At 37.0% G+C, this 15087-nt stretch overlaps 1 protein-coding gene across 2 annotated transcripts; it reads right to left on the bottom strand.

Moving 5' to 3' along the window:
- Positions 1-8497: 8497 nt before the first annotated feature.
- LOC114739834 (nucleolin 2) lies at positions 8498-14868 on the bottom strand. Of its 2 annotated transcripts, none has more exons than XM_028927913.1 (22): positions 14730-14868; positions 14594-14642; positions 14068-14222; positions 13856-13981; positions 13616-13729; positions 13429-13533; positions 13231-13341; positions 13038-13151; positions 12837-12947; positions 12596-12700; positions 12478-12510; positions 12253-12354; positions 11920-12021; positions 11654-11719; positions 11417-11473; positions 11236-11327; positions 11039-11156; positions 10600-10688; positions 10419-10509; positions 10183-10271; positions 9076-9365; positions 8498-8834 (listed from the first exon to the last, which is right to left on the bottom strand). In XM_028927913.1, the coding sequence occupies exons 1-22, from the start codon at positions 14760-14762 to the stop codon at positions 8803-8805; spliced, it is 2184 nt and encodes a 727-aa protein (XP_028783746.1). In that variant the 5' UTR covers positions 14763-14868; the 3' UTR covers positions 8498-8802. The 2 variants fall into 2 exon arrangements, with proteins under 2 accessions (XP_028783746.1, XP_028783745.1); XM_028927912.1 differs by having other exon boundaries at positions 14068-14224; positions 14587-14642; positions 14730-14861.
- Between the last annotated feature and the right edge of the window lie 219 nt (positions 14869-15087).

Raw genomic sequence — 15087 nt, 5'->3', positions numbered from 1 at the left:
TACTTTTTATATAAAACAAATAAGACATGCATACTCGGGTAATGTGAAAAAAGGTTGAGATTTTCAATTTAGGAGATAAAACTTAGAAATTTGAACATTGAAATAAAAATAGTAGAAGGTGAGGCAAGTATAAAGACATGATGATAAACATGCGACTTCCAAGTTGATGGCAAAGCGAAGCTGCAATTACCATGAATCAGAAGAGGGGTTGGGTATAATGGAAAACTGCCCCAGCAAGCCCAGCTCTGGATTCATTCCTTCTTTCCATTACCTATAATAATAATCAAGGTTGACCGCATCTGCACATATGATCATAACATGATTGTTTGATACAGCGCTGATGATGAGATTAGTTGGGTTTGGGGACAATACCTGACGTTTTGCTCATTTTCCTTGCCGCTTACAAAGGAATACTAGACTAAGATGGAGTTGAAAGAGTGTTGCTAATCTTCTGCTTATTACGATGATGAAGCTATGGTGAGGATTACATGCCGTTGGTTTTTTTTGGAGGAATGGTGGATTGTGAAGTAGAGGATAGAGGTAAATCGAGCAGCTCTACTCGTGAGGTGGAAGATCAAGAAGTGAAGCTAATTTAGAGAAGTAACAAGAATCGGAGGCTATATGGTAGTGCGTTGGTAGGGAAAATTGTTACGGATAAGAGCATCCATAAGTCTACTATGATTCGAATTATTCAGAAGGGATGCAATCTAGAGAAGCGTGAAGATGTGGAGATTATTGAAGTGGATGCTCATGCATTTGCCTTTGAATTTCGTCGAAAGGAGGATTTCCTGAGGATACTTCGCGGTCGTCTGTGGTCAATCCAAGAATTATTATTGAATGTTCAATTATGGCAAAAGTTTATGGTGTTTAAGGAGATTGACTCTAATTACTGTCTATTTTGAATACAATTTAATGACCTCCCCCTTAAAGGCAAGCACGCGGAGAATGCAATCACTCTTGAATCGGCAATCAGCGAGGTTGTGAAGGTGGAGAATCCAAGATGAGGTTTTTTTTTTTTTTGGTGAGAAACTTCTTGCGGGCCAGAGTGCTTGTGGATCTAAGAAGGCAGTTGATTATTGAGAAGAAAACTCTGCGCCCTGATGGAGATTCGGTAAGGATAAAGGTGAGGTCTGAACGGCTACAGAATTTTTGTTACAAATGTGGTAGGTAGGTCATGACCAGAGAGCCTGTCCTGATCAGGATGATGAGCAATCTAATTCTATTCTTGTATTTCAGAATTGGTTAAGTGTGCAAGCTGCAAAGAATATGGACACTGAGACTATATGTTGCAAGGAGGGCTGGATGGAGAGCAAGAATGGCTCGAATGATAGACGTTCAACTAATTTGAAGAAAGTTCATAATGCTAGGTTTAATAGCAGTTGAAGGGGTAATGCAAGCAGAAGAAAGGAGGATGTGAGCAGTGTTTTGGCAAAGGTTAATGTAGAAGGGGAAAATAAGGAGACTGTGTACCCAGAGTATATTGGTAAGAAGACTAAGGGGAAGGTCCTTGGGAAAAGGATCATAGTAAGTGATGTTATCAAGGATAATGTGAAGAAGGACTGTCAGATTGTTGAGCCCCTAGCAGTGAACATAGAGGTGAAGAGGTTGATTAGTGCTGGGTCACATGGCCAGAGTGAAGATATGCCAAAGGCTCTGGTAGTGTATAGAAATATGTCGCCAATGTTAGAGGTTATAAGGGCTGTGAGGGGGAATTAGGCTAAAAAGGGAACTGGAATATGTAGCTAAAAATGAAAGGATGAAAGGAAGGAAGATTAATTTTGATGATGCACTACTTAAGGCAAAAAATGAGGAGTTGAATGAAAGGAAGGCTGTAGAAAGAAGTGTGAGGGTTTTGAAGAAGAGGATTAGGAGATCGAAGGTATTTGGCCGTAAGTCTGATACTACTCGTAATGTCTCTAGTAAGGATTATGGTAGTAGTTTGATGGTTGAAGGTGATAGTGGCTCGCCTTTAACAGCCACCAAGGAGCCATGATTTACCTAGTGTGCAACTATCAAAGATTGGGAAGGGCCTTGACAGTTAAAAAGTTGAGGGAAGAGAATTTGAGAAGAAATCCCTTGGGAATCTTCCTAATGGAAACTAAGATGAAGAAAAAGAAGGTAGAAACTGTTAGGAAAAGTGTTAGATGGATGAGATGGTAGTAGTGGAGCCACAAGGTCAAAATTAGAGGCGGCAAAACAGGCCAAGCCCGTCGGGTTGACCCGTTTAAGACTGTTTAAGTTGAGGGCCGGGTTTGTAACTTGGAACCTTCAAAAAGAACTTGAACTTAAAAGGACTAACCCTATAGGGCTGAAAAATAAACGGGCTGGCCCGTTTAAACCTGCCATCAGTAATTTTTTTCTTAATTTATATTTTTTTTCTTGACCCTAATCTAAGCCCCTAACATTTTACACACTCTTCCTCTCTAAATTTTACTTTTAGTCTTTCATTCACTCTCAAGTCTCTAATGATATTAAAATAAATAAAAATATATTCTACATATCCTAAATTAGATTTCAAATTTATATTTATTTAAACCAACATTTATATATTAAAATAAACAAAATATATTTCCCGCATTAAAACAAAAATTTTAATTATTAAACCAACAAATATGTATCAATTTGTATATATGTTATAAAATTTTAATAAGTAAGTCAACACTTTTTCTACAGTAACTATATCAAAATTTTTACTCTATATTTAAATAGAGTTGGACAAGTGAGCTAGACAAAAGTAAAGAAGACCATCCAGAATAAAAGCATACTGTACATCAATCCAAAGTGCTAAGATATTCAGACTTTCCATGAGATTGCACAGTAAAATGATTTTCATAATTAAAGCTTGAGGAAAAAAAATTACCTCCGATCCTAATTATAAAACCTCATTTGTTTTTATAATTAGGACCAAAGGTAGTAAGTAGTCAACACAGAATCAATCTCCAGTGGTTGCTAAGTTGAAACCTCTAAAACAAATTTAATATTAATACTTTTAAATAAACTTATTAGTGGGAAAAAAATTCAATTCAAAAAGATGAAAAAAGAAATATTAGACTCCAAAATAGCTAAATAGTATTGAGAAGAAATCACTGATATTTTTAGAAGTTAAAAAAAACCTATTACTAGTGAAGCACAATCAAATATTCTTACACTTAGAATATAGATAGAATATAATCAAAATAGAATAACAATTAGAATCTAATTAGAATATAATTATACCATTCTAAAATGGATTCTAAAATGAAAATATTAATTTATATTAATACTATTTTATTATATTAATACTATTTTAATTAATATTATTTATATTAATAAATTAAATAAATTAATTTGTATTAATTTGAATTAGAATATTAATTTGAATTTCCATTTTTTCTACTTAATTAGATTCTTGTTTGTTATATATACTCATATTCATTTAGATATACTTAGTATAATTCTATATAGAATTCTATTTTATATAGATTTCTATACGAAAATCTATTTGGTATAAGTATATATGAATTCTAGTGATCATAAAATCTCTTTATAACAAGAAACTCAATAGAAAAATCTCTCATAAGTTCACTAATTATGTTTTACGTTGGCAGGTCTCTTTGTATGTGCTGTCCAGAAAGAAAAGGACTTAATGATTATTCATTTGTTAGAAGCAAAAGTCAAAATTTTGGTAGATATGGATCTCATAAAAATGTCTTTCGAGGAATGGGCTAAACCCTGTCATTTTTCAAGAATGATAGCTAAGGGACTCAATACTACTACTTAGACCTAGAACCTATATGCTAATGCTGATGATTTCGATAGCCATACTAGTGATTTGGAGGAGATTTCCCAAAAAGTATTTAGTGCCCATTTCAGCCAACTCTCCATCATCTTTCTTTGGCTGAGTGGCATGTATTGCCACTTTTTTTTTAAAAAAAGATAAAGCATTTGTCTACTTTTAATGAAACTTTTGGATGTTAATGTTATTAACTTGTTACGTCTAATGGATGTTTTAGATTTTTTGTATATTAATGGACATTTAGATATGATTTGGTATTTGTGACTTAATTTTATTCATATTTATATCTTTTACTAGTAATTTTATTAGTTTATTTTTATTTTTTGACAAAACATATGAGAAATATGAAAAATAGAAAAAAAAAATTTTAAACAGACCAAAAACCTATGAGCCGACCCTAAGCCTATCTGCTTTAGGGCCAGGCCTAGCAATGAGGATATTTTTGAAATTTCGATCCTGTAGGGCTGACCTTTTTAAGCCTGCCAGCCTTGCCCTGTTTTCCTAGCTCAAATCAGAGTGAAGGTTTGGCTCTTATCTGGAAGGGGGAAGTAGTGATTAATGTTTGGTGTTGTTCGAAGAATACTATTCACACAAGTATGGCTTTTACAGTTGAGGGGGCACGTAGGGATGAAGAGAAGATGCTTGTTGGAATGAGATGAGAGGAATTGCTTGAGAAATTTACGGGACCTAGATTCGCATGAGGAATTTTAATGATTTCTTGCTTTGAGAAGGCAAGCAATAGATGGTTAATGTGAGAAGGTTGTTGAATTTCTGAAGTATGCTTTCAGATTGTAGAGTCATGAATCTAAAGTTTAGTAGGGTGCAAAGTAATTGGAATAATGGTAGGATGGGTAATGCTTATGTGAAAGAAAGGTCATCAGGGCAGTGACAAATATGGAATTTTATGGAGCTTTATAGACTGCCTTGGTTCAACACATTAAGCCCGTGGGCTCTGATCATCACATACTTATTGTTGACTGTGATTTTAAGCATTCTTGTGTACTAAGGCAATTTAGGTTTGAAGCTTTTTGGGCTGAGCATGTTGGTTTTCTGAAGATTATGAAGGTAGATTAGAGAATCGATAGGGTTCACTTTGTTGATAAGGTTTAGGAACTGTTATGTAGATTAGAAAGCTGTAAGCTGATGCTAGTAGAATGGGGAAAGTTGCTTTTTCAAATACAAGAAAGACAATTGAGCAGTTAACAAGGAGGCTGAAGGTTTATAGTAGCAGCGTGATAATAGAAGACACCATAATTGAAATTGAAGATTTAATCGAAAGAATGGAGGAGGCTTAGGATAGAGAGGAAGTATATTGGTGGTAGAGGGCGCGTATAAAGTAGTTAGAAAATGGAGATAGGAACACTAAATTTTTCCACTCAAGTACAATCTGAAGAAGAGTAAGGAATAAGGTTGTTAAATTAAGAGGTAACAAAGGGGTATGGTTAGAGAAGGAGGAAGATACTGATAATGCTTTTACGAATTTTTATAATGATCTTTTCTCATCAACTGGTGTGGATGAGGTTCTGAAATATGTACAGAGGCAAGTTACCAGTGAAGACAATCTTATTTTGAAAAAGCCTGTCTCAAGAGAGGAAATTAAAGCTGCAGCTTTTCAGTTAGGGGGAGCAAAGGCACCTGGGCCTAATGGCCTCTCTAGCTTGGCCAGATGTTGGGAATGATGTGTTGGATATGGTGATTGATTTTTCTAGAATAATGCAAAGTTAAAGGATTTGAATTGCACTAATGTGGTCTTGATTCCTAAGGCTGTGAATGCTCAGTCAGTGGGGTAGTGCAAACCAATTGGGTTATGCAACTTTGCTTATAAAATCACTTTTAAAGTGCTTGCCAATAAAACACATGGAGTATTAGCAAGAGTATTTTTGAGAATCAGAGGGTTTTTATTGAAGGAAGACTGATTCAAGATAATATTTTGATTGCTCATGAGGCTTATCATTACTTGAAAAATAAAAAGAAGGGAAGAAAATTTAAAATGACAATTAACATCGACATGAATAAGGCTTATGATCATTTGACATGGGATTTCATTGAGCTTGTTATAGAGAAGATGGGATTGAGAGGGAAGTGGGTGGATGGATCATGGAATGTGTGAGGTCAATTAAGTTGTGCCTAGTGGTTGAAGGCAAGAAGATTGCTTATTAGACATGGAGATCTATTATCTCCTTTTTTATTATTTCTGCAGATGTGCTTTCTATTATAGTTTAGTGGCATGCAGATCATGGAAACCTTAAAAGGTATTAAATTGACCTCCAAATGTCTAGTGCTTTGTCAGTACTTCTTTGTAGATGATTCCCTCTTTTTCATCAAGGCTAAGAAAAGGAATTGCAAGTTGTTGAAAAAGATTTTGGATGATTATGCCTTGGCTTCCGGGCAATCATCAATTAATATTGATAAATCTTGTATCTTTTTTGAAAGAAGACAAAGGATTTGGTTAAGCAAGTTGTCTTTCAAACTCTTAGTATTAGAGGTACCCCTGAAGCTAGAAATTACCTTGGCCTACCAATTTTGTGGGGTAAATCTGAAGCTTTAACTTTCATGAAAAGTAGATTGAGTTCTCAGTTGTAAGGGTGGAAACAAAGTTTATTATCCTTTATGCGCAGGGAAGTTATGGTTAAAGCGGTAGCAAATGCTATACCTATATATCCAATGTCTTGTTTTAAGTTCCCTAAAAAAATTTGCATAAAACTGGATTGGTTTTTGATGGGGGCAAAAGGAAATGGAAGGTCAGATTCATTGGAAGTCCTAGAGCTGTATGTGTAAATAAGGGGGAGGGTGGGATGGGATCCAGGGACTTCGTGCTGATGAATAAAGCTTTGCTTGCTAAAACTACATGGAGGCTATGCCAAAATCAGGAGGATCTGTGGTGCAAGATTCTAGAAGGTAGATATTTGCCAGATTCTGATTTTATGTCGGCTAAAAAAAGAAACAAGGCTTCAGGGGGATGGTATAGTATCTTGGAGGGTCATGAACTTCTTCAAAAAGACCTAGTTTGGAAGGTTAATAATAGTAAGAGAATTAGTCTTTTTGAGGACAACTGGTTAGCGGTTATTGTTTGAGGCAAAAAATACTTTTCGAGGACATAAAGAAATTAGAGATTGCTGATATAATTGTTGAAAGGCAATGGAGCTTCAACTTAGTAGAAGGTATGTTAGATGAGGAAGAGAAGAAGTGGATCAGCATGGTGAGGTTGCCTATTGTGGAAGGGTTTGATAAGTATGTTTACTTGAGTAGTAGGGATGGTATTAGTGGGGTGGAATGGTGGAGGAGAAGCCTAGTAGCTCGTACAAAGCTTCCAAAAGTCTATGGAATAATATTTGGCACATTCGTGTACGTTCAAAGGTTAATCACTTTCTTTAGAGAGTTGTGAGCGGTGCACTGGCCGCCAAGGTTGAGCTTATTAGAAAAAAGTGTGGTAATAATCCGATGTGTAGTATATATCAAGTGTGTGTTAAAACTATTGAGCATGCTATTTTTTTTGTATCCTCGGGCCCAATCTTGCTAGTTTGGCTCCTTTGATGATAAGGTTTATGGAAAGTGACATAGGTTGGATAGGTAGTTAGAGGAGTGGTTGCCAGGCATATTGAAATCTAAGGAGTACAGTATGACATTATTTGCTTGTCTCTGTTGGAACATTTGGAACGATAGGTGTGATAATGATTTTGAGCATGTTGAGGTCCATGTAGTGGATCATTAAGCAAGAGTTATCAGGCTTGCCATTGAATATTGGAGTCAATTAGTCAGGGAGAGAAGAAAGGGGGATGACACGCTGCTATCTTGGCAAAAAAAAAAAAAACTCAGACAGGTCCTAACAAAAAGCGCACAAGCATTGGTCTGACTGAGGGATAGTTCAGGAAGATTTTTAGGTTCGGGAAGGATGGTGGAAGCTAGCTCTCCATTCATGGCCAAATAATTAGCTTTTTCGGATGCTTTACGAGTTAAAGACATCATCTGTTATAACGTTTTGTGATTAAGACTAATTCTCAAGTGCTTTTTAGGAGGGTAAGGAGTTGTGAGTGGAATTGTATTGATTCGCTGGAAGCGTGCTTGGAACTTCGGGATTCTGTTAAGAACTGGGTGCTGTCCCTAATCTCTCATACGGACAATAATACTGCAGACCATATTGCAACTATGGTGATGAGGGATATGGTACCGCAAGGACAGCTCAACAAGCCACCATCCTCTCTGGAGTTAAGAATGGGACAAGGCTAAGTCAGCTTTTGTCTAGCCTTGGTTTTATCCCCCCCCCCTAAAAAAAAAATAAAAGAACCCCAATTTCATTTCTCTGGGTTGTACTTAGTTACCCTGTCCCTTATTTTCCAAGGTTGTATGGTAAGGCTCTCTTTATTTTTAAAGGCCATTAGTGAGTGCAATACTTTCTTTTATAATCAATAAAATGGACTACCCTTTTTGCTTTAAAAAAACACAAGGCATTTCTGGAAGGTCCGCAAGGATTGTATTGCTTGCCATATTAACAGACTTAACAGTGATGATATGACATAACCATGAAATAAATTAATAGTTTTCTACATTGCAAGGAATACAGGAATATCACAACCAACAAGTGTTTTTTTGGGAATAAAATACACATTATATGCAAGGTAAATTGCCAAACCTTGCAGACATTTTAAGTTTCAACCTCTTTCAGCACCTGAATAGAAGTTGCTTTCATCAGTAAAACATCGTTTATAGCAATCTCTAAGAGGGGTGCTAATTTAATTTGTTATCATTATTACATCTAAGTGAATAATGTTTACTCGGCAAGATTTCCAGTTTTCTAGGGGGGTGGAGGTACGAGAATAAACATACACAGTAACCCTAATCCCCTGAATAATACTATATACTTATATTATATGCTTGAAAACAATAGATTATCTTTCTCTCTTGAACAAAACTGCAGAGCTCGGGGGCTTAATAAATACGATAGTCAATCTAAAAGTACAACCAATTACCAAAACTGAAGCAAGGAATATTATAAATATTCAACAGAAAATTCTCAGCATCTCTTCCCCTTAATCATCATCCCCGAATGTGGTCTTCGTCCCTGATTTAGCAGAAAATAGAAGTGAATATCATATTTCACATTTAACCTAACCCAACTAATTAGTGCTGGTCAAGATAATAATTCATGGATCAGCCAAAGTTGCATGAGGATTAGCAGTTATAGAAATAAACCAAGGCAACATATGACATATCAAGAGTACCATGAAACCATGATAATGCATAAACCAATAGGGAAGAGATTGAGGGTAATTTGATCAAACAATTGATAACATGAATCTTACCTGTGCCTGGAGCAGCAAGACTTGGTTTGTTGGGAGTGCCACGGCCCCTGCCACCACCTCCTCTTCCACGACCACCTCTTCCACGACCGCCACCAAATTGACCGCCGCCACCTCTGCCGCCACCTCTGCCTCCACTCCTTCCACCACCCCTACCGCCACTTGCACCTTGATTATCAGCTCGAGGTCTTGCCTCATCAACTGTCAAATAATAACCACCTCCAAGCTCACTACCACTCAATTCTAGCGCTTTGTTGAAGGCATTAACATCCTTGAAATCCATGTAGGCATACCTGCAATCCAAAAAATTTAAAGACTCAGCAAAAAGATTTGGCATGCATTAAGTACAACTTGTTTTAATTAAAATCTAGTATTCACCAATCATCAAAGTAAGCAACTATAAAATGCCAATATTAGAAGAAAATGACACGGAGAGTTGTAATGAGAGGATATAAACACTGTTGCCTTCAAAACAAGAACATATACAAAAACAGAAAATACAAATTAAGCACGCAAGACAATGTATTTTGGCATAAAATCACTGCGGAAGTGCATTTGTCTCCTTCAAGGAAATACAAACATCAGAAGACAAATTTCTGACCCACAGGCGTGATAAAGGGAGACTCCACGACAATTCATTTGAGAGAATAGTCGAGCTATTTAACATGACTAAAATTACAGCCTTTGAACACTACAAAACTAAAAGCATAAACATGATTTTCCAGCACCAATAGTCAACGCTATTGATCACCTTTGGACTTTGGTCTTACACTAACATTTCCATTATTAAATGATCCATTACGTCCATTCCAAGGCATCGCCAAGCTATAAGTGACAAAAAAGAGACCTAAGTTCTTAAGCACAGAAAAAAAAAACAAAAAAAAAAGAAAAGAAACAAGCTAGAAAAGTTTTCTATAGTTAGTCACTTTGTTCCTCCACAGTCACGAAACCTTTCAACTTTTCAGTCACCTAACGCAACATAACTTTTAGGCGGGCTTTAAAACAAGCAAATGCTTGAATACTTGTATGGTAAATTTGAACCTTGAATATACTAGAGAAGTGCATTGACAATTTGGAAAACAGTAATCGTAAATGACAAAGCGTAATTACCCCTTGGCAGCACCAGTCTCGTAATCTTTAGGAACTGATATCCTTGTAATCTCTCCACAGTTGAAATGCTCTCTCAGGTTAGTCTTAATCTGAATGTACATAGTTGAAGGAATCAACAACTAATAAAAAACATATGCCATTTAATTATGCAAATAAATGGAATGCAAGCAATTTCGGGTGTGGGAACTGAAGCACAAGTCAGCATGCAGAATAAATAATTAATTAAACATATGCACCTCATCTTCTCCTTGGGATGTATCAAAACCCTTAATGAATACTGTATGAGCTTGAGCATGTCCTCCTTTCTGGAATGAATTGCTCCAGTTGCTACATTTACAAACAAGAATGAAACAATGATTAATAGGCAAGGAAAGAAACTTAAGGGGAAAAGAACCAACATAAATATCATTTAAATACCTGCTATTGGGGGTATATGCTCCCCTTTCACGAGCTAAATCAAGTTTGACAGGACGCTGAAGCAATTCTTCACCATTCAGCTCAAGGGCCTATGATCACAGAAATGGATTATCCAGTCCAACATGTCATAAAAAACCAAATAGCCTTTATTAAAAAAATTCCCAAAGAAATAAGAGCACATGCAGGAATATGAATTTAGAGTACAGACTAAATAATAAAAACAAGATCAGTTTACACAACCATCAAACATCAATTTCTAAATAAGAGCATTTCTAATAGACTGAGCGAATAATATACAGCAAATGCCCAACACGCAGAGTCTGGGTTCAGTGCAAATTGCTCGTCAGTGATAACTAATAAACAAGCACATAAATGTCACAATTCAAAGCTATAATCACAAGATCTGAAGTAATTTGTCAGTCGGACAGTAAATGCTTACATTTTGTGCTGCTTCAGCTGTGGCAAATTCAACATGCCCAAAGCCTTTAAATCTCCCAGTTTCATCTGAAGCCAAACGGACATCTACCACTTCTCCACAATCTTTAAAGAAGTTTTCCCTGAACAATTTTAAATTGTGAAATCAGACAGCAGATACAGAAAATGCCAGTCCAGCAGTGCAAAGGTAAAATTACATACACATCAGTCCGTTCTACATTATATGACAAATTTCCAACAAAAAGAGTCTTTGACGTGGTATTCTGCACTTTGGGAGTAACTGGGGTGCTGGGCTGCAATATTGTATGAAACATATCATATAACTGATAAAACTAACATTCATGTTGCAGAAAAGTAAATGAAAGGACGACATAAAGCATACAGCTTTCTTTCCACTTGACTTCGCTGATGCAGTATCAACCATCTCCACATCCTTAGCCTGTTTTACAATCGGTAGGCAAATACTCAAAGGAGTTATAACTTTAGAACCGACCCTTTTAACAATTTAGAGCTTCCAGGAAACATACCAATTCAGAATTTTTAGAGAGGTGTCAAAAAACAAATAACCAACGTTTTGGGGTGTTTCTAAAGCAAAAGATCTACAAAACAAAGCCCTTACCTTTTTCTGTTGCGGCTCCTCCTCACTTTCTTCAGAACTACTATCCTCGTCAACATCCATCTTATCCTGGAGTAAACATGTTTCACAGTTTGTTAACTAGTTAACCCTCAATGTAATGAATCAGCCAGTGCTAATATTGATTCCAAAATATGCAACCTTATAGGTAGCAAGTTACATTAGAAAACAGCTATAAAACACAGCATCACATGTATTCAAAATCCCAGCCTTTCAAGACAAAATCCACATTTATGCACGCTGTACTATACCTCATCTTCCGAAGAGTCATCTTCAGATGAACCTTCACTAGACTCCTTTTTAACTGTCTTTGCACCAGCAGATGCTTTAATATTAGACTTGGGAGCAGTTTTCTGCAAAAAGATAATGTACCAATTAATTATTAACTAATTCTATTGAAAATTGACAAATGTGGAGACTTGCAACAGCAATTTCCCTCAGGAAATTCTATTTGAAATTGACGAATGTGGAGACTTGCAACAGCAATTTCCCTCAGGGAAAGCAATTCTAGCACGGTGTTCAAGCACATTCAAAAAATTTGGGTGGAAGGTAAAAGCTCCAAATTTGTATATGCTCTTCGATACCTCATCTTCTGAAGAGTCGTTTTCAGATGAACTTTCACTAGACTCCTCTTTGGCTGTCTTCACAGCAGCAGCTGCTTTAGCATTAGCCTTGGGAGCGGTTTTCTACATCATAAACATGGATCACAGATTGAGATAGTTTATTCAAGCTTCCCTAAGAAATAAAAAGCACAAAGAGTGACATGTCAACTATAACTTAACGGTTTTCCAGCAAAAGTTTAGGCCAACCTTCTCATCCTCAGAATCACCGTCAGAAGATTCCTGTAGATGCACGAATAACATTAAATAGGAAACACTTTGCAGATTAAGGATGCCACAGAGAATATAGAAATGATGAACTACTTGCCTCCTCATCATCAGAATCAGTGTCATCAGAACTCTCCTTTAACTTGGAAATCTTCTCAGAAGCCTTTGCTGGCTTGATATTGGAAGCATGATTGGCTCCCTTTTTCTAATACACCAAAGAAAGAATCACTTTACAATCAGGTGGCAGAACTAGTTGTTCAAGCAAATTATAGATGCTATCACCAAAGTCAGGTGCAAAACATGAAGTAATTTGATATAAATATAAAAGATGATAGATTTACATTTTTGTTGTCTTCCTCAGAGCTACTGCTATCAGAATCTGAGCTCTTACTAGATTCAACCTTTGGAGCAGTGGAAGGCTTGGAAACAGCTTTGACAGAAGGCTTCTTTACCTTCAATTAAGCATTTCATATGTGGTCAGTCCAAAACCACATCAAAAAATAAACAAGAAAAAAGGTAACAGCCGTGAACCCAAATGTTACATTATCATCATCAGAGCTTTCACTTGATTCATCTTCGGAGCTTTCACTGCTCTCAGCCTTCTTCTTGGAAGGAACTGCTGTTGCAGGCAACTTCTTAGATGCAGCAGGTGGCTCCTACAGACAATACCAATATTTCATTACGAGGAAATCAAAATAACTAAGACCATAAAAAAAATTCCAAAATAAGGCTTACATCATCTTCATCTGAGCTACTATCAGAGGATGTATCGTCACTTGACTCAATTTTTTTAGCAGGTATACTTTTACCTGCAGCAGGCAACTTCTTGGATGATTTAGTGGGGACCTGAGATTTTAATAGCAAACTAACACATTAGAGAACTGCACTCAGAGTAGTATGGTATTGTAGGGAAGTCAGTAATTCAGCGTTTACATCATCCTCATCAGAGCTGCTGTCAGATTCCGTGTCTGATTCATCTTTCTTAGCTGCAGCAACAGGTGCCTTCTTGGATAGAGGGGCAACTTTAGTTCTCACATCCTAAAATTCATTGTCCAGATATTACTCAAACAAGGCATCTGACGCACATCAGAAGGATCAAAAGACGAAAAAATAAATTTACATTGTCTTCATCTGAACTGCTATCAGTATCTGAGCTGGCACTTGACTCGGCCTTCTTCTTCGTCAAAAGAGCCCCATTCTTACCAGCAGCAGGGGCTACCTTGGATTTTCCAGCCTAAAACAATGCCCAAAACATTCTATAAGTTGAAAAGCATTCAAGAAATTCTCGCTAGCGTAATATCAACCACCAACAAAGAAGGATGATTCACTAGTTGAATCTTCCCCAGTAATTTTTACTCACATCATCACTGTCGGAGTCATCATCAGAGGATTCAGAAGCTGGCTTGCCTTTGTTCACCCGGCCACTCAGAGCACCATTTTTAGAAGGTTTTGTCTTTGATGGAAGAACAGCTTTTTTGGCAGTTTTCTGAACCCAAGAGAAATATAATTTAAAACCAGAGAGGCACAAAACCAAAAATACTAAAAATAAAATAAAATAATCAAAGCAGACACCTTGTCTTCCTCAGAAGCTGATGAAGAGGAATCATCTGAACTACTTTCCTTCTTGTTCTTCTGCACCTTGGCAATCTTCTTCACAGGAACTTCATCTCTCTTCTGCTTCTTTGCACTCACTAGCTTCTCAAGTTCATCCTCAGCTTCCCTCTTGCCTTAATAGTGATGAAATAAACCGAACCAAAATTGATTACACAGAAAGCATAAATTATCTATCAGGAGAAGTCACATTTAATTTAAAATAACCAAAGCGATCGTTAACTAAAATTCTACACCAGTACACCTCTCTGCATGACGTACATTAATACCGGTAAAATCCACAACGACCATAGGAGTAAAGGCAGAAGAAACTTTGTATGCCCAATGGAAAAGGTAGCAAACAAAACAGAAAAGGATCTTTCTTGGGAGGGGGGAGCCCAAGTCACGAGGACCCGGCGACCAGCATAAAATCTTACGTATAAATACACAATATAACCCGGTAAACAAAAGTCAGAACAGGACAACAGATCAAACCATAAGCTCGTACCTTTCTTTGCAGACTTCGGAGGCGGAACAACAGCCGGAGCAGGATCAACCTGAAAGATAAAGAAACTAGTATCTTACACATACGTAAAAGAAATATTCAATGCGAAAGGGTGCAAAACTATGCGCCACAAACATACTTTGGGAGCTGATTTCTTGCTGGATTTGCCCATCTTAGAGATGCAAAAGAATAAACCAGTGGAGTCTCACAAACTGGCGGGGATAGAAAAGCTTGGAAAAACCCAACGTTTAGTGAGTTCTAGGGTTTTGCCAAGCGAGGGCTTGAACCTGGGTTATCAGTGGGTATGCTTTTATAGTCACGCGTCAGCGGCTGCTTTGTTAGGGGTTAGGGACTTAGGGTTTTTGGCACCCAGCAGTCGGTACCAGCAGCGCGCCCATGCTGTGCGTTTCAGCGGCCATTCAAGTGGGCCCCGACCTTCTTTTTTTTTAAGTGAGAATTGTATATGGTCACGATAAAAAAAACAGAGAATTATATTT

The sequence above is a fragment of the Neltuma alba genome, unplaced genomic scaffold (assembly GCF_004799145.2).
Source record: "Neltuma alba isolate B1F8T4 unplaced genomic scaffold, ASM479914v2 tig00002944_pilon, whole genome shotgun sequence".
NCBI classification, from domain to species: Eukaryota; Viridiplantae; Streptophyta; class Magnoliopsida; order Fabales; family Fabaceae; genus Neltuma; species Neltuma alba.
The sequence above is the reverse complement of the archived record's forward strand: the minus strand, read 5'-3'. Positions and strand labels throughout refer to the sequence as shown.

What these genes read in the sequence shown, in the direction of transcription:
- LOC114739834 (XM_028927912.1), bottom strand. Translation starts at nt 14,762, where the DNA reads ATGGGCAAATCCAGCAAGAAATCAGCTCCCAAA. An exon ending in ACGACTCTTCAGAAGATGAG is followed by an intron (nt 12,022 to 12,252) that starts GTATCGAAGAGC and finishes ATCTTTTTGCAG; the next exon opens with AAAACTGCTCCCAAGTCTAA. An exon ending in ATGACTCTTCGGAAGATGAG is followed by an intron (nt 11,720 to 11,919) that starts GTATAGTACAGC and finishes TGTTTACTCCAG; the next exon opens with GATAAGATGGATGTTGACGA.